At 46.0% G+C, this 18,217-nt stretch overlaps 1 protein-coding gene across 2 annotated transcripts in view; it reads left to right on the forward strand.

The window, feature by feature from the left end:
* MYO5B (myosin VB) overlaps positions 1-18,217 on the forward strand; it is a 172,605-nt gene that overhangs the window by 40,694 nt on the left and 113,694 nt on the right. For both annotated transcript variants that reach the window (XM_071580010.1, XM_071580011.1), the window contains exon 5: positions 15,340-15,496. In XM_071580010.1, the coding sequence (XP_071436111.1) occupies positions 15,340-15,496 (157 nt within the window). The remainder of the gene's footprint in view (positions 1-15,339; positions 15,497-18,217) is intronic.

Raw genomic sequence — 18,217 nt, forward strand, 5'->3', positions numbered from 1 at the left:
TTTGAGCAGCTCTGCCATCAGGGTGGAGGTCTGTGAGTGTGTTAAACCTAAATTGGGGTAAAAACTTTACTTCTTTGGCAGTGTCTGGGCTTTGAAACAATTGGGTTATGTCTGGTGCATCCTACAGAGCAGGGATAAAACTCAAATCTGCCATCACAGAGGGTCAAACTTGCAATGTGACTGAGAGCAGGAAAACAGCCTTCTGGGTCTTCTGAGTATTTGAGCTTCATTAGTGGCCCAGAGCACACTGGAAAGGCACAGTGGAAGTGATTGAACGGGATTGAGTAGATGGCAAGGAAAAAGGGCACAAAAATCTAAGACTTTGTGTTAAATGAGTAAAATTGAGGTAATTAGATTTTTAATTTTCTGAGCTTCTAGTATGCCGTGGCTATATAGAGACAGGGTGACCAGGCAGAACTTAAGGTATTGGTGAAGTCCCCCTCTGCTTTCTCACCTGCCTGAAGCCAGTAGTGTCCATAAGATGGAACTGGGGGTACTTTCATAGGCCACTGTGCTGGATCCTGTGTTTAGTTTTGTCTTGTCATCAGAAAATGCCAATTTAAAAGGAGGGGGGGGGGAAAAGGGAGCAAAAAACCTGTGGGGGAGCTGGACAAGGGGTGCAAATGATGTACAGCAACATATGTTTCCTTTTTTGAGTCAAAATAGTTCACAAAGCACCTCAACACCTACAGTGATTTCAGCACATGTTAAAACTGCTCTTTAAATACGAGCTTTTCCCAAAGATGATGTTTTGTAGAGAGATGCTTTGTAGCACCTGCATGTAAAACAGCTTAAAAAAAAGAAAGGCAAGTGATTAAAATTCATATGTGACAGCCTCTAATTTTTACAGTGACCAGCTCTTTAGAAACTCCCCACATACCCAGTGTGAGACTAAATGCACTCAGTTCACTGAGACAATGTTGTTTTAAGCAAAATACACAACACTGAGTTAATTTGCAACAAGTGCTGCTACTGGAGGTGATGGAGTCAAGCTGGGGTGGTGAAAGGAGGGATCATTTGGCAGTTTTTAATAGCTGAGGCTGTGGATTCAGAGCAATGAGTGGTTTGGGTCACACATTACCTGCAGGGCAGTGCAGCCACCTCCTCCCCTGGGCATGGTGTCTGTCCTGGTGAGGTGTGTGGGGTGTTGGTGCCTTTTACACCTTTGGGGGCTGCAGGAGGTGTGAGCACTCCTGAAAGCAGACTGGAAGCTTCTCCATGGGCACAGGGAGAGCCAGCACAGCCACTGGTGCCCTGGCTGACTGACTGCTTCTTGCTGTTCTCATAGAGGAACAAAAGATCCCTTGTGTGCCCAAATCCCGGCAGCAGCTCTGATTTCTTTGTGTGTGTCACTGCTCTGGGCAGAAGCAAAAATTCCCCTTGAAACCTGCATTTCTGCTGAAGTCAGCCTGACCAACAGCTTTCCACACATGAGCTGGGGTTGTTTCACACCTCTCTGCTGGGCACTGGTGAGGCCACACCTCAAGTCCTTTGTCCAGTTTGGGGCCCTTCGACTCAGGAAAGACACTGATCATAGAATTATAGAATCAGTTGGGTTGGAAGAGACTTCTGAGATCATCAAGTCCAACCCTTAATCCAACCCTACTTTGATTAACAGATCATGGCACTCAGGGCCACGTCCAATCTCAGTTTAAAAACCTCCAGGGATGGTGAATCCACCTCCTTCTCTGGGCAGCCCATTCCAGTGCCTGACCACTCTGTCTGGGAAGACTTTTTTTCTGATATCCAGCCTAAACCTCCCCTGGCAGAGCTTAAGCCCGTGCCCTCTTGTCCTACTGTTTGTTGCCTGAGAGAAAAGACCAACCCCCACCTGTCTACTACATCCTTTCATGTAGTTGTAGAGAGTTATAAGGTCTCCCCTGAGCCTCCTCTTCTCCAGGCTAAACAACCCAAGGTCCCTCAACCTCTCCCCATAGGACTTGTGCTTAAGTCCTTTCACCAGCCTGATGGGCTGGAATGTCTCCTGGGAAGGGGCTGGAGCAGCAGGAGTCGCTGAGGGAGCTGGAGGGGCTCAGCCTGGAGAAAAGGAGGCTCAGGGGGGGACATTCTCATTCCTCCAACTCCCTGACAGGAGCAGGGAGTCAGGGTGGGTCAGGCTCTGCTCCAGGGAACAGGGAATGGCCTCAGTCTGTGTCAGGGCATGGACAGGCTGGACATGAGGAGGAATTTCTCCCTGGAATGGGTGGTCAGGAACTGGAAGGGGCTGCCCAGGGAAGTTTGGAGTCCCCATCCCTGGTGGTATCCAAGGAGTGACTGGACATGGCATGCAGTGCTCTGGGCTGGGGAACAAGTGTGGTAGGTCACAGTAGGTTGTGGCAGCCAAAAAAGAAAAGAGGGCACAGTTTGCAGGTGTCACACACAAGATAATTTATTAAATCACTCCATGAAGAAAGGACAAAGGAAAAAATACGTGAAGGTAAAAGGTAACTCTAACTTGAAATTACACAATATATATTATCAAATCCCACCCATAGCCAAGTTCTATAGGTTGTATCACAGTGTCTGTAAACCTTATTACAGCTTTTAATTGGATGACATTTTCTGCACAGATGTTCTCTTTACCATGAGAAATTTATTTGTTCAACATTCCTTTCTCATGCCTGCTTCTCCCAAAACCTTCTTATCTCATTTTGGTTTTGCTAGCTTGCTGCTTTTTCTCAAAGTCCTAATTTAGTACTTGCTAGTGGGCCTCAGAATCTGCCTGCAGCTCCAAAAGCTTTTTCTCAACTCAAAAACCTTTTCTTTATCCTCTCAGACAAGGTGGGGATCAGGCACAGGTTGGACTCCATGGGCTGGGAGGGTTTTGTGTTAAAGATTCCATGATTCCTGCACTAACTCATGTCCCTGTCCATGAATGTGTTCCATCAGTTGTTTCCAGCTCCATGAAGGTGATCAAAACTTGGATGGTGTCAGTGCAACACCAACTTCCCCTTCCCAGCCTTTGGGAGCTTTAGTGAGATACTTCCTTTCATATCTGCAGCTCCATTTTTCTTCTTCCCAGCTTTTCTCAGCCAGCTCAAATTGTGAGTGTGGTGACTGTGTTACCTCTTGATGCTGACCTGAATCTATTAGGAAAATCACTGCCATGTGCTTCAGCAGTGAATAAGTTTGTGTGACTTTGCTGTCTTTGGGCCCTGTCTCTTCCCTTCGTACCAGTTGTGTTCACTCTGGACACTGGTCAGGAGTTGCTAGTCCAAGTAAGTTTTCATAATACTTTTTTTTAAATAAAAATCATGCATTTTACTTAGTGAAATATAGAATTGAACAGCACTAGGTGAGAGAGGTGTGTTATATGAACAGCATTGCTGCAGGTGATGGAGCAGAAGAATGGGCTGTTCAAAGGCTGTCAGACATTTTTCAAGAGCAGGGAGCAGGTAGTAAAAAGGTGATCTTTGCTCAAATAATAAATCAAATATCAAAGGTATTGTAACCCCCTTGCTGTATATTCTGTGTGTTTTCCAGTTAGCACATCTAGATCTGGTGGTGACAGGAACTTTATTTCACTTTTATGGACCTCTTTCACAGGTGTGACACAGCAGCAACCTGTCAGATAATAAACACCAAATAATTTCAGTGTTCAGGTCTTACCCTGGAAAAGATCTCGGGTACTAAAGGAGTTGTGAAAGCTTCCTAAGTGCATGGACTGGGTGAAGTGCCATGGTCTTTATTCCCTTGTGCATCCATCAGGCTGATGCTTTCACAGATGCATGATGTCTGCAAAGCTGTTCTGTGTGGCCAGGAACAAATACCTTGGTCTGATCCACATATAATTCTGCTAAACTGGAAATGCAGGACATTTTAATGTTTTTCCAGGAGCATGAAAGGGCTCTGCAGACCTTACCTGACCCTTGCAACACTGGTGGGAAAGGAAGTGTTCTTGTAACCTGTTGGTTAGACTGGAGCTTCCTCCCTCACAGTGTGAGGATCCCCTCTCATTGTTGTTGATAGTTCTTGCAGAAGAAATAAAATAAGAAATGCGGGAGTGATTTGGTGGGTGAGTCAATTCAGCTTCTGCATATCTGGTCTGAGCTGCAGCTCTGTGGTTACCAGATAATCTCAGTGTCTGCAAATCAAACCAGGATCAGCATCTATTCTGTGATTTCTGAATCAGAAGCTGTATGGAAATAGCATGTTCTCCCATGTTCAGCTCCACTGCCCAGGGGTGTTTCTGGCACGAAGTGCTCAAGCACTTGTACTGCAGTCAGGTAACTGTTCAGTGGTGGCTTTCCGTTTTTATTGGAAGTGAGTGCACCCAGGCTTTGCATTGCACTGTCAAAGACACGTGTCAAAGTGTGAAAATCTCTGCTTGCCTACAGCAACAGACAAAACATCTGTGTCTTGTGGTGCCAGAGGGGTTGTGTGTGGTGACAATTGCTCTCTTTCCCGCTGTGGGGTGCAGTGCTGGAGCTGGAAAAGAGCAGGAATTACAGCATCAACCCTGCACACAGAGATTCGGGGGGTGGGTGGGCATGGTGGGGGCTGTCCTTTGATAGCACTTCAAATTTCAAGCTTTACAGGAGGATTTAAAGCCCTTCAATGAGAGAGCAGATAGGAGTCAAATGAGAGATTAACCCCCGGTGGAGAAGGAAGAGGAATCAGACTGGCACTATAAATAGGGCTGAGTGCTGTGTTATATTAAAGGCAGGGAAGGGTTTAGGTCTTCTGGTGAATGAGGCTGGGTTGGAGGTTTTTGGGGAGCTGTGGGGCTGAGCTGTGCTGCAGCTGCAGGGCTTTGCAGCAGGTACCAGCTCCAAACCAAAGCTCTGAAAGGGCAACCCCCCCACCCCCCAATTTATAGCCTTGAATTTAGGAAGGGGGAAAATGGAGAGGTTTCTCTTTTATAGAGTTAAATTGGGGTGGAGGGAAGAATGTTTTGGAAGAGCAATCCCATAAACATGCTGGTGCTGGTATTATACCTCTGGGCTTGCTTTTCTTCTCCAGAGGTGATATATGGAAAAAAAATAAGATGGGTTGGGCTCCAGGTAATGTTTCCAAAGGACTGAAAAAGATACCCTCTGGTTTTTCTTACCAGGCTATGGATGAAGACAGACATGGCCTGAGGATAAGTGCCCAACTATTTAAGTCCATCCTCTTCCCTTTTGTTTGTTTGTTTGTTTATTTTCTTTTTCATTTTTTAAATTTTATTTTAAAGTTTAATTGGCTTGTGTTTTTTTTTCTTTTTGACAAGTTAGAATTAGAACTGTGCCACTTGTCATCAGATTTAATAATAAATGAGACATTCTTCACAGAAAGATCATAAATACTCATGAATGGGAGAGAACTGACATGGGAGAGCTCAAGGTAGAGAAAGGTCAGTGCCTAACAGAGTGATGATTGTGTGTGTGTGAAATATCACCAGCTGGGAAGGAGTGATAATTGCCTACATCAAACATGTAATCATTGCTGTGATGCAGGACTGTTGGAGCTCTGAGGTGAGAAGGCTGTAACACCAAATGTATTTAAACATTCAAAACAGTATTTGTGAGCATCATAATTACATCAGAGTCCAAAGACTTGTGATTGTCCTTGCCCACCCCACCATTCACTACTTGCCATCCCGCATCCTCAGTGAAGTTCTGGAGCCCTCAGGATGGAGAACTCAGGGCACACACCCTAAAGTCAGCAGTCCCATTGGTTTCTGAAAAATCCCTTTCTGGGGTTTCCCAAAAATTTCTCAACTGTGAATAGTGAGATGGGAGTTTAGGAGTTTCCCAAACATGATGATGCTGGAGGTGTTGAAGTCTGTTGGAAGGACCTTCTTTATGGGCCTGCCATGGGGTGGAAGAAAGATGACCTGTCCTCCTGGTGCTCTCAGGGCTGATCTGTTGGGGCAGCATCCCCTATGATTCTTGCTCCTGTGTGATGTTTTTTGGGAGGGTGCTTTTCCAAGCATCCTCCCTCTGCAATGCTCCACAGGGGCCAGCGGCTTGCAGGTGCCTTGGGTCAGAGCCAGGGATGCTCTGGAGTGTGATCCCAGCTCAGAAAAGAGCATCAGGGTGCCAGGGAACTAAGGAAACTGGCCGGGTGTGTGTTTTGCTCTCGTTAGAAACAGCGCACAAAAGAACTGCTGACCTCGTTTTTGTGTCGCTGGGGAGCTTGTGTTCTTCCCCAGCGGGATATGCAAAGCATAAATCCTGGGAGAAGGTCATCCTGCCTGCCTGCCTGTCCTCAGGAATCGGTGGAAAGACTGGAGACAGATCAGCATTTTGCGGAAACTTTGAGCTCTTGGGATTTTCCTTGCTGTTGCAGGGGCACTTCCAGCCGTCTACACAAAGAACTGGGGGAGAAAATGCCTTAATGAGCCAGGACCAGCGGGAAGCCCACAACTCCCACAGGAGGAGGGACTGGTTGGCTGGGGCGCCTCTTGAAAGCGCTCTGACCTCTGCAGAGACATCCTAATTTGCACCGAGGTGTTTGATCTCAGCGCTGGAAACATCAGGCTGATGTGTTAAGTGGTGCTGCACAGAGGGAATGGCCCTGCACGGCAGAGGTGACAGTGGCCACTGCAGAGGATGAGGTTAATCTGCACTTACCTGCTCCTTGAGCATCCTGCTGTCTGCCTGTCCTTTCCCATTCACGGTCAAACTGGTACATTTAGGCTTTCCCCCAGCAACTGAGAAATTCAAGTCTGTGTTTTCTCTCTGGCCTTTTGCTAAAACTCAGGTGTGTGTTTGAGCAACTGGGCTCCAAAGATGCTCAGGATGGACCCTGGGGTATACATTATCCCTGCTGCACCTTCTTGAGTGAGACCCTGGGGCACCAGCAACAGCTGAGTGATGTTGCACCAAGCTTTGGCCTTGCTGAGATGGGATATTACTGTTTTTTTCTCTAGTTTGTTGCATTAAGGTGCAGTGTTGTCCTTAGAGTTGTGATGGTACCGGGATGGGGAAGGGCTGCAGCAGTTCTGTGGCCAAAATGAATTTTGAAGCTCTGGTGTGGCCCAGGTGGGTGTAGGTGGTTGGTGAAAATAGTGTTGTTTTCTCCCATCAGTAGAAGCCACTGTATGAAAAGTTATCTCTACAAAAAAGAAGTTGTCTATATTAAAAACATTACCTGTATCTACATAAATTAAGGACAAAAAAAAGGTTGTATGGGGTAATCCATGCTGTTTATGAAAGATACAGTGGGGAAAAAAGATACAGCACTCAAAAATCTGTCCTTATGGTGCTGCTGTGGCTTCAGCAGCTGCAGCATAAAATGTGTATTTGCAGCTGATGTTTGATAATGCAAACAGAAAACATGTCCTTAGACACTCTTGTTTGACTGGATGCTAAAAAACATCAACTTGGGTTTCTTTGAGGGAAGAGTTTGACTATCCCAAAATTGTGGGGTTTTGTTTGTCTCAACTGACAGTGCCAGGTGTGTTCTAAAAACCAAAATTAAAGCAAACAAGTAAAACAAGTTCCTGCCACTCTCCACAGTGATGCTGTTCCTAATTCCAGTTATCCCACAGGAATGGGGACAATTCCTGGTTTGGGACACCATTTCAGAGGTGGCTTTTGTCTGTATTACAACACTGCAACACTCTGAGTTTCACCTTCCCAGTGTGCAACTTTTGATTGCTCATTGGAAGGCAGAGTTAGCCAGTCTCAGTTTTCCATCACTGTCCTTAGCACTTGAGGGATACAATCCAGTGGTAATTAAATTATTGCTTCTTTTTACATCACTAACAACAGAATGCAGTAATCACACTCATTTTTGGCCTGTGCAGCACTGTCAGTAGAGAAGTGTATTAGAGCCTGTTGTGTGTCTGGGCTTTATGGGTCTTCTCATTATGGTCAGGCTCAATTCAAACTGCAGTACTTAAAGGATTTTTAATCTTCAGATTGCTTTATGAACACTAATCCTCCAAGCATCCTGAAAGAAGTAGGTTAAATATGATTTCCATGGTGGAGAGACTTATTGACTCATTCCACGGCGCAGAGAATTAGTGTCAGATCTGGGATTAAAGCTGGAGTGACCCCTGACAATTATTCACAGAGTCTGGCTCTGCCTTCGTTTTTCCCTCTTGGAAGAGCTGTGTTTTCAGTGCAACTGGTTTAGCTCCCACTGCAGAAATCAAGATAAAGTTGTGCAGTGAAGCTGCTGCTGCCAGGGGTGGTTTTCTGAAGGGATGACTGTGAACAAATCCTGGAAGTTCTACGTCTCTCATGGGTTTAGATTATTTCTTCAAAGAAAGTGACTTAGGAAAAATTCTGACTGGTGATACGTGTCTAGAGAACATTTGGGGTGTTTTTTGTCTTCAAATACACCTGTTTACAAGCAGTGTTGCTGAAGGCTAAGAGTACTGGATATGTACACTTGCACTGAGATGTCCCCTGTCTCTCCTTGACAGGCACAGGGTGGTGGGAACCATCCTTGAGTTCAAATCCTTTGCTATTGCCATGTCTTTGCCATCCTCTTTCTTGAGGTGAGGATGTTCCAGGGATATTCTGCCCTGCCTTAATCATGTTGTCTAGGCTTAGATTTGACTTCCCATCCCTGAGCTGCCTCTCCTTCTCCTCAAAGCGGGGTGGAAAGGAAAAAAACTGAAGGGGGGGGAAACTTGAAAGAAACTGAATTAAATCAGAGTATATATGCATATTTCCAAACGTTTACAATTATATATGTACAATTTGCACTCAAAATAGGAAAAACTCTCAGGGGAAAAGGAAAAAGGAAAACAGAAAAGGAAAGGGAAAGGGGAGGGAAAGGAAAGGGGGAACAGGTGCAACAAAGGGGCAAAACAGAACAAATAGGTACAATCAGGCACTCTCACCCACCCCACAAGCAACACACTCTTACCAACAACCCTCGGAAGATGACCAGCTCCTCTCACACTCTTCCTCTCTGAACTCCTGCGAGGCTCCGACAAGGGACCAAAGCAGAAAAAAATCTCCTTGCACCAGCCCACAGTGGAAGAAGAAGAGCCACAGCTTCCTATCTCCTCCTCTATACTCCCTTGTCACGTGGAAGGGGAAAAAAAAAGCAAGTGTGAAATACCTGGGAAATGGGCCTTTCCCTGGGTACACCTGGTTACTAGGTAAGGCCTGGATCAAAACTATCAGACATGTGAATTGGTTGGACATCGTGTATTGCAGTGATTATTGACATTCCCAGGCTGAGGTCTGCATGTGGAAACACTGGGCAGTGTCACCTCAGATTGCTCTCATGCAACCAAAATGGGTGCAGCTCTTGGTGCAGTTGGAGCTGTGTCCAGCTGGGTGGGCTTCACGTGTGGGTATTTCTCCACACCTTTCCCAGGCTGTTTGGGGGCACCCCTGAGGGCAGCAGTATCCTCTGCACTGGTGCAGGTGAAGGTGTGACTGCTTCAACAAGCAGGGAAATAACATTCCCTTGATATAATGGCTGGTATTTAGCAGCCAGACCTAATCAGCACAGGAATCTGAAGTGTCCTTTCTCTTCATAGACAACTGACTTATTTTTTTTGCCTTGGGCAGCACCTTTAGACATTGCCTTTAAAAAACTGGTATTTACTATACTTTAGGACTATATATAAGGAATAAATTCTTAGCTGTGAAGGTGGTGAGACCCTGGTTGGGCAGAGAAGCTGTGGCTGCTCCATCCCTGGAGGTGTCCAAGGCCAGGTTGGACAGGACTTGGAGCAACCTGGGCTAGTGGAAGGCCTGTGACCTTTATTAGATGGCCTTTAAAAGTCACTCCCAACCCTTACAATTCTATGATTCCATGAAATTTTTCATGTATTGTTAATACACCTGTGACTCCCTTCTCAGTTTTGCTGGGCTGGGTGCCTCACCCATCTCTTACTCTGTGTGTGGGTGAGAGTCTTGATGGGTATTGGTCATAAGATGAGAAATATCTGCAAACCAAACGTGTGACCCACCTCCATAGCACCTTTGGGGTTTCTGTTGCCTCTTGCATTGAAGAAACAATTCTGGATGTTGTTCTGGGTGGACTTCTGCTCCTTGATGGTTTTTTGTTTGCATCTCTAGTGGATGGAGGCTGTAGCACAGATCATGGTGTTAGTTTTCTAGGCTTTGAACCAGCTTGGAAAGCTGCTGTAATTGAAGAAACACAAGCACTGCAGACCCGTGGTGGGAGTGAAGGTCACAGAGTTGCATCTTTAAGTGGTTCATACCTAGTTTTGAGCTGCAGCTGTGGCGTGTGGTGGGAACAGCATCTCTGGCCAATGGCACGCTCTTTGTAGCCCCAGCAGGAGATGTGACAGCATTGCCATGCTGCAGCAGAGATGGTATTCACCCTTAGCATTTCATTTCATCCAGGGTTTTTTCCCTATGGTAATTTTCTTCAGTGCTGGTGCTGCTGAAATGGACTGTATTTCAAGCAGCTGTGCCTGCACAGAGGCCAAACATCTCAGTGTATTTTATTCCATGCTGAATACAAACACCCCCTGCGTGGTTTTAACCATTTCTGCTTTCTGAGCATCCTGTTTGCTACCAACTGCTCCGGGGGGTTCATTGATCTTCCCCTGCTGGCACCAGCAGTTGGTTCACTTTTGCACTGAAGAAGGAAAAGTCTCTGTAGGCTTTTTCACTGAAGGCTTTTATTCCTTGATTTGGAAAAGAAATGTCTGAATATGCTTTATATCCACCAAAAAACCCCCAAACTAAACAAGAAAAACACCAAAAAACCAAACAAAACACCTCTAACCTATCAAAAATGCCCCAAAAACCCAACAGAAGAGACACATTACTCCAAAAGCAGGAGATTCAGTGACCTGCTAAAAAGCAGCTTTATTTTTATTTTAAGTTGTTAATATAATCCAGTGCCAAGGAGAGCCCACCCTGGCCTGTTTCATGTTGCAGCACATCAGCCATTAGGGCAAATTAACAAGAAACTGGGAAAATGTGACCTGGCAGAGTGGCTGCAATAGTAGTAAATGGTGTTGGCTGTGCTTTTATCATTCAGTTCAGTGTCTTTTGGTGAATGATGGTTCTTTTACAAAGAGACAAGGAAGAGGGAGGAATAAGCCACTCAGAATGCCACTTAAAGTCATTTTGTGATGGGATCTGAAGCCCACAGGGACTGTGGGTCTGTATCACTCCTTGGCTGGGCTCCCACATGGGTTGGTCTCTTCCTTCTCCATCCAGGCACACGCCACTAGCCTGATAGCAGTAAGTTATGAAAGAGGTCAGATTTGGTATCAAGAAGTCTTAATTGTGAATCTTAATTGTGAATAGAAAAAAGCAGGTTACTAAATATTGTATTGTAGCAGTGCTGTCTGGTTGCCAAGTAATGAGATTTTGAGATTATTGAGGTTTTGGTTTTGTTCACCTGAAGACTCACTCCTTGAAGACTGCTGGAGCTTTCATCTTCAGGATTAAGGATAAAAGTGGTAGGAAATGCTTTGTGAAATGTGCTGCTTGGACTATACCTGTGGTGCAGAGGAGGGCAAGAAACAATAATTCTCAATTAACATTTAGGCAAGTGAGGCTCTAAGCCAGGACAGCTTTACATTTGCAGAGTTCCTTTCACAGGGGTTTTGTTTGTCCACTTCTTTCTCCTGCTTCTCTCTCACCTCTGATGAAGGAACCATCCTTGCAGCCCATTCCAAAGCCTCTGTCTGCCCCTTCCTTTGTAGCTGACATGAATTTTTTCCATTGTGTCCTACTGATGGCCAGTGTGGGAACTCAGCAAGTGGTTATCCATGAATCATAGAATTATGGCACCATTAATGTTGGAAAAGGCCTCTAAGATAAAGTCCAGCTGCTGATCCAGCACCACCACCATGTCTACATTAAACCAGGTCCTCAAGTGCCATATCCACATATTTTTTGAACACTTCCAGAGATGGAGATTCTACCACTTCCCTGGGCAGCCCGTGGCAGGGCTTGACAGCCCTCCCCATAAAGAAATTTTTCCTCATACCTAATCTAAATTTTTCTGGCACAATTTGAATTTGTTTTCTCTTTTCCTTTCACTTTTTGCCTGGGAGAAGAGACTGACAACCCACCTCACTGAAGGTGATCAAAGCAGGGGTGAAACTTCTTGTCTTCTTTAACCAGAGATAAACCATGGTAAGTCACTGCCATCAGCAGTCCCAGGAAACACTGCTGTGGGTGTTTCCAGCATAATTCTGGGTCTGGTGCTTAGATTTCTTTACTCACTGTGGAGCTGGCACTGGTTTTCCTCTGTTGGTGTCACGTGTCTGATGGCTCGTGCTACAAAAAGAGGTTTGTTGCACACCTGTGGAAGCCTAAAGGTGAGAGACTGGTGCACTGGCAGTCCCGTGCCTGGATCCTGCCAGCTGGCTGTGGGAAAATCCTGGTGGCTTTGCCAAGACCTGAGGAGGGCACGACACCATGACTTAGCAAGACCAGGCTGTTCCCACCCAGGATGAGTCACTGGGAACACTGGCTCCAGGATACTGAGTGCCTGGGTGAGGTTGTGCCCAATTCCCAGCCTGTGTTCCTGTGTTAACTCCCTGATAGCTGGAGTAGCTGGAGGTTCCTCTTGCCTTCCTGCTGGTTGAAGCCCAGGACAACATTTTAACTGGCCAGTGGATGGATTAAGCCATACTTTGTGAATTGGTGCCTGAAAAAGAGAGAGCTGGAAATTATCATGTCATTTTTCTCCTGCTGAAAGTGTCACAAAGTTGAGGTTTGCACCAAAATGTTACATGTGACTTGGCTGAGGTTTTTTCTCAAAACCAATTACCTTGAGCCTAGAAGGAATTAAGATGTACATGCCTGACAGTGGAGGGAAGTAATGGTGTGCTGTGCTTTTGTGGGAAGTGTAGGAGTACATATGGCAATCATTTAGCCTCTATTCTCATCTCTTGCTGCTATAAACTTGAACTGAGTATCTAAAATTGAAACGTGTTTTTATGGATGTCAGGAGGACAGCAAGGTTGTTGTATATGGGATTTTCTGTGCCTGCTTTCAGCTGTGATTCATGAAAGCTGGGCAGTGTCTGGGAAGCTTAATTGGATCTTATTTAAAAACATAAGCAATTATGTTCTTGCAGCTTACCCAATAGCTTGGGCATTTGGGGAGCTTACAGCGAATCCTTCCCAAAGTCCATGGTCAAACTGCAGAGGTGCTGGGTTTGCAATGTCCTGACAGGACCCTGGGGAGTGAATCTCACTGCAGTGGAGCAACTTGGACTTGGAGGCAGCAAATCTTTGCCTAGAGAGATATAGTTCTGAAAATGAGCTCCTCTTACTGTCTTGGCCCTTTCTGTGCCTTGCAGCTCGAGCACAATAAACTGATTAATTACTGTGATGTATCTAGTGGGTGTCATGCTGTGCACCCGTGCTGGGAAGGACTGACTATTTAATGATGATTTGTGCAAGGTTTTTTTGTGTAAATGATTGATTTTACAAGTAGGAAAAAGCATTTGGGTGAGTTTGTGCTCTGTGAAGGGCTCAAAAGCTGCATCAAATGATGCACCCACAGCTTCCCTGTGCACAGTCCTGTGTCCTGGAGGTACCTGGTGGTCTGTCCTGGAGGTAGCTGGTGATTTACCCTAATTCTGAGGACATGAGCAACCTGGAGGGTTCCTAACCCTAACCCAGCACCAGCCCAGGGGTGGGACAGTGGCATCTACTCCTGTCACAGCTGGAAAAGGGTTTGCATCAGTCCCTTAGTGCCAGGATAACCCTTCCCACCCCTGCAAAGCATTTCATATGTGCAGATCAAAAGTTCTGGTGTGCATTTGCTTAAATGTTGTTATCCTGGAGCTGGTACACCTGTATCCTTTTGTAAGGAAATTTGGGGTGTGCTTGGAGAGTGTCAGGCTGCTCGATCCTTCTGTTAATGAGCTGGCCTTTCTTAAACACTGTTCTGTTCTGCAAACTTCAGGAGCTGAACAAACTTGACTTAGTGATGTCTGCCATGGATTGTTTTTAAACTATTATTCCTTGGCCCTGGAAATACCTCTGCACTTTGGATCAGTGACTTAATAATTTGATAGGATTTAGGGATGAGTAGCTGGTGTGAGTCTGATGCTTTAGCCGGGTGTTTGGAGCTGTGTGAAAATACTGAAATTCATGTAACTGCATAGGGAATCAAATTACTTCTTCTGTGTCCTGTTTCTAGGGTTCCTGATTTTACAGCTTCAATATTTTCAACATGTTTTGAACACAGAGAAAGCTTTCTGGGTATCTGTGTTTTAACAGCTACTTGAACAGGTTTCAAAATGAATTTCCTGTGTTTTCATGGGTAAAATCTCAAATGCTTCAGTGAAGGCATTCATTAAATTAAATGTATGATACTAGAAGCTGATATTCAGCCAGTGTCTGTTAATGGTTCTCCAGACAAATGTCAACCAGCAGAGTTTTGGTATTGTGGCATATAAGAAATGAGGTTCCCAGCAGTGGGGTAGGTGGTTCAGGCATGAAGAAGGCAGCAGTGCTTCATGCAGGGTTTCACCTCCCACTGCCTCTGCAGGCTTCTGTGGGTGTTCAGTCCTTTATGTTTTAGCTGAGATGTGTCATTGTGCTGGTTTAAATGTAAACCGGCAGGAGAAATGAACCCAACACAAAAGAGATTAAAAGTCAGAACTACAATTTAATAACAATATTTCAATAAATGCAATGGCACAAAGAGAAATTGGGTTTAACCCACAAAACTCAGAAGTATGACCCAGCCCCCTGGGCACAAACACGGGGGATTTGGTGGCCCCTGTGCTGAGCCCCACGTGGTTCCTCTGAGTCCAAAGGAAAAGGAAGGGACAAACCTGTTGGTGCAGATGATGGCACAGTCTGGGGGAGAGTGGGGGGCTCCTCCTGTCCAGGTTCTGCTCCTCCTCTGGATCCGATGAGTGGTCCCCAAAGTCCCAACCCCCAAGATTCCATCCCGTGAGGTGCAGGTGGAAGCCCCCAGTGCCTCCCCCAGGGCAGGGAGTTCCCCACTGGGGGATCTGACTCTGGGAGTCAGGGGGGATTTTGGAATGGTTGGTGGCCCCTGAGCAGAGCTGAGCCCTCAGGTGGGTGTGGAGGTGCCAAGGAGTCCCTGGAGGGGAGTTGTCCCAGCTCCTCTGCCAGGCTTCTTTCCCAGCCAGCTCCCAGCCTGAGGGCTCAGCTGTGCCCTGGGCAGCTGCTGCCAATGGGCCATTGGGAACAGTTGTGGGCAATGAATAGAGGGTTTAGAATGCACATCTTTGGTCACCCCCACACAGTGAAGTGATAAACTGGTCCCACTTGCTGAACTGGGACAGTCACAATTGTTGTATTATTCACTGCTAGTTTTGTAAATCCAAAGAAAGTCCATAATGTAGGTGGCAACAAGGTGGGGGTTCAGTGACAAATGAAGGTGGAAGATGGTTATTTTGCATGATGCAAACAGCTAAAAATAAAATTGATTAACCTACAGAAGCTTTTCTTTCCTTCAACAGGGATGAGAAGAACCAGTCCATCATTGTGAGTGGGGAGTCAGGAGCTGGGAAGACAGTCTCTGCCAAATATGCCATGCACTTCTTTGCCACTGTTGGGGGCTCTGCCAGTGAGACCAACATCGAGGCCAAAGTCCTTGCATCAAACCCCATTATGGAGGTAAATCACAGAATCATAGAATGGATTGGGTTGGAAAAGACCTCTGAAATCATCAAGTCCAACCCTTGGTCCAACTCTAGTCCCTTTACCAGATCATGGCACTCAGTGCCACGGCCAAGCTCAGCTGAAAAACCTCCAGGGATGGGGAATCCACCCCCTCTCTGGGCAGCCCATTCCAATGCCTGAGCACTCTCTCTGCAAAGAATTTCTTTCTGCTCTCCAACTTCAATTTCCCCTGGCAGAGCTTGAGCCCATCGTGCCCCCTTGTCCTATTGCTGAGTGTCTGGGAGAAGAGACCAACCCCCCACCTGGCTGGAACTTCCCTTCAGGGAGTTCCAGACAGTGCTGAGGTCACCTCTGAGCCTCCTCTTCTCCAGGTGTCCTGGAAAATCCACACCATTCCCCTTGTCCTGCTTGCAGTGCTCGCTGTGTCTCTCCAGAAGTCACAAAACCAGTGAGAACCACCAGAAGCTGTGAGTGAGGTCTCATTTATGGCATCACAGGATCCTTTAGCTGGACTGGAAATGCAGGAATACACTGAGAGACTTAATTTAACCCACCCAAATGGTCCTGTGTTTGGTGGTTCTAAAGCTGAGCCTGTGTATCCCCAGGAGCTGGGCTTTGGTGGGGCTCCAGAGAGGAGAGCCTGAGCATTGATGCTGACACATTAGGATTTTGCCATCTTCCTCCTCCTCCTTTTTTCACTGCATGTTGCTTCCTAACCTTCTTTAATTGTGTAAGCATGGTATAGAAAAGAAAGGATTAATGTATTTATTTTAATACAGTTTTGGTTTTGTTAATTTTCTGTTGCTATCTTAAAGGGGAGTAACAAGTCCTATTATAGAGAAATCCCTGCTCTAAAGGAAAATAATTCCTTTTATAAATATGAAAGAAAGGGAAAAAGCAGCTGTGTCTCCTTGCACTGTGGCCAGCTGATGAAAATAAATGTTTTAGTGCCTAAATCCCGTTTTCCAGGCAGATTTTGGAAGCAGAGTGCAACATTTTGGAGTCATTTGCAAAAGACTCAGATCAGTATTTGGAACCAGGCAAGATTTGGGCTTTTCTGAAGTCAGTTAAGTACTCCAAACTCAATGTGATTTTATTTACTTATTTATTTATTTTTTTAAAGATAGAAACTAGGGAGTGTAACACTGTCCTGCACTTAACCTTAGGCTTGTCTTGACCCTCAGGGAGGCTGCCCACCATGGTGCCTCATGGCCAAATTGTCTAACAGGCATGGAGGTGGTGGCTGGTACAGGATGAAAACCAAGCCCATGGCAGCCCAACAGGCAGCACATGGGTCCAACATTATGGTGCTTGACTTGGGGATGAGCTGGAATGTTAAAACAGATGATGGTGCAGCTGAGCAGTAAGAAAAGCAACACAGGTGTACACCTGGCAGGGGACACTTGATGATTTTCTGCAGCATGGTCTTCATGCTGGTTTACTCCTCTCCTCACCCATCTCTTCTGCCTCTGTGAAATGTAGTTGCAATACCAGAGGGGGTACTTAAAACCACACAGGGAAAAAAATTGATAGTGCACACTATTCTTCTATATGACCACAGAATTTTATTGCTCTAATTTTCTTGCCTGTGTTCTGTTCTGGCTGTAATTTCTAAGTGCTGGAGCCAGGCAACCTGCCTGTCTTTATTGCAAATTAATGAGAACATTACCTATGCAGGAAAAAAACCATAAAAATAAGCTGCCTATTTTGCAGAAACCCCCAAAGTTAGATGGGTTTGGGGGAAGGAAGTGCCTTAGCTAGAAGAGAAGTTGTGTAAGCGGTGGATGGATAGGGCAAGTAGCAGGCAGGACTTGCTGTAGGTATGATCTGAGGCTATCAGGCCAAGGAGTTCTCAGCCCTGGATGGAAAGTGGAGCAGCTGAGGGGTCAGGCAGCTTTGCATGTGCAACACCCTCTTTGGTGGCTGTACTTCATAGAGTAATTCCCTGTCAGGTCCTGTGACCAGCAGTTTCAGGTGATGCTGTAGGTAGTGCCGTGGGTCTTGCTGAGTGTACATGCTTGGTGTGTTCCCCATGAGCTGCAGTGTAGGTAAAGGTGATCTGAAAGGATTGCATGGGAAAGGCAATCAGCCTTTGAGAGGGGACTGAGGGATCTTCTCTCCATCTGTCCCTTCCCTTCCATCACTCCCTCACTTGCTTAACGCTCATCATCTCAGGACAGGGTAATGGTGGTAGAACATAAGCTGATACAGCCATGAAGGGGAGTATTGTCTTTCTCTGGCCCTCCTGCATCACCATGAGGAGCTCCTTTGGTTGCTTGTTGGATTCCCAGCTGGTAGTGCTGCATCCCTGATGTTGTGCATGGGATTCTCTGCTCTCCTTTCTGCCATGGTGTGACAGTTTTGATCCAGGCCTTCCCTGGTAACCAGGTGTAACTAGGAAAAAGCTCATTTCACAGGTATTCCCCACCTGTTTTTTCCCCTCCCACATGACAAGGGAGGATATCAGAGAGGGAGATAGGAAGTGTCTGGTCTTCTTGTTCCAGCAAGGGTTGGGAGCAGGGAGTTTGCTGTTTTCGATCCCTTGTCAGAGCCACGCAGGAGATCAGAGACAGAATGTAAGAGAGAGAGAGTGATAGAAAGAGCTGGCCTTCTTTTGAGAGTAATTGGTAGGATTGTATCGTACTGGTTTGCTTGGGGGGTGGGTGGGAGTGTCTGGTAGTACCTGTTTGTTCTGTTTTGTCCCTTTGTTGTTCC

Source organism: Pithys albifrons, chromosome Z (genome assembly GCF_047495875.1).
Source record: "Pithys albifrons albifrons isolate INPA30051 chromosome Z, PitAlb_v1, whole genome shotgun sequence".
In the NCBI taxonomy this organism is placed as follows: Eukaryota; Metazoa; Chordata; class Aves; order Passeriformes; family Thamnophilidae; genus Pithys; species Pithys albifrons.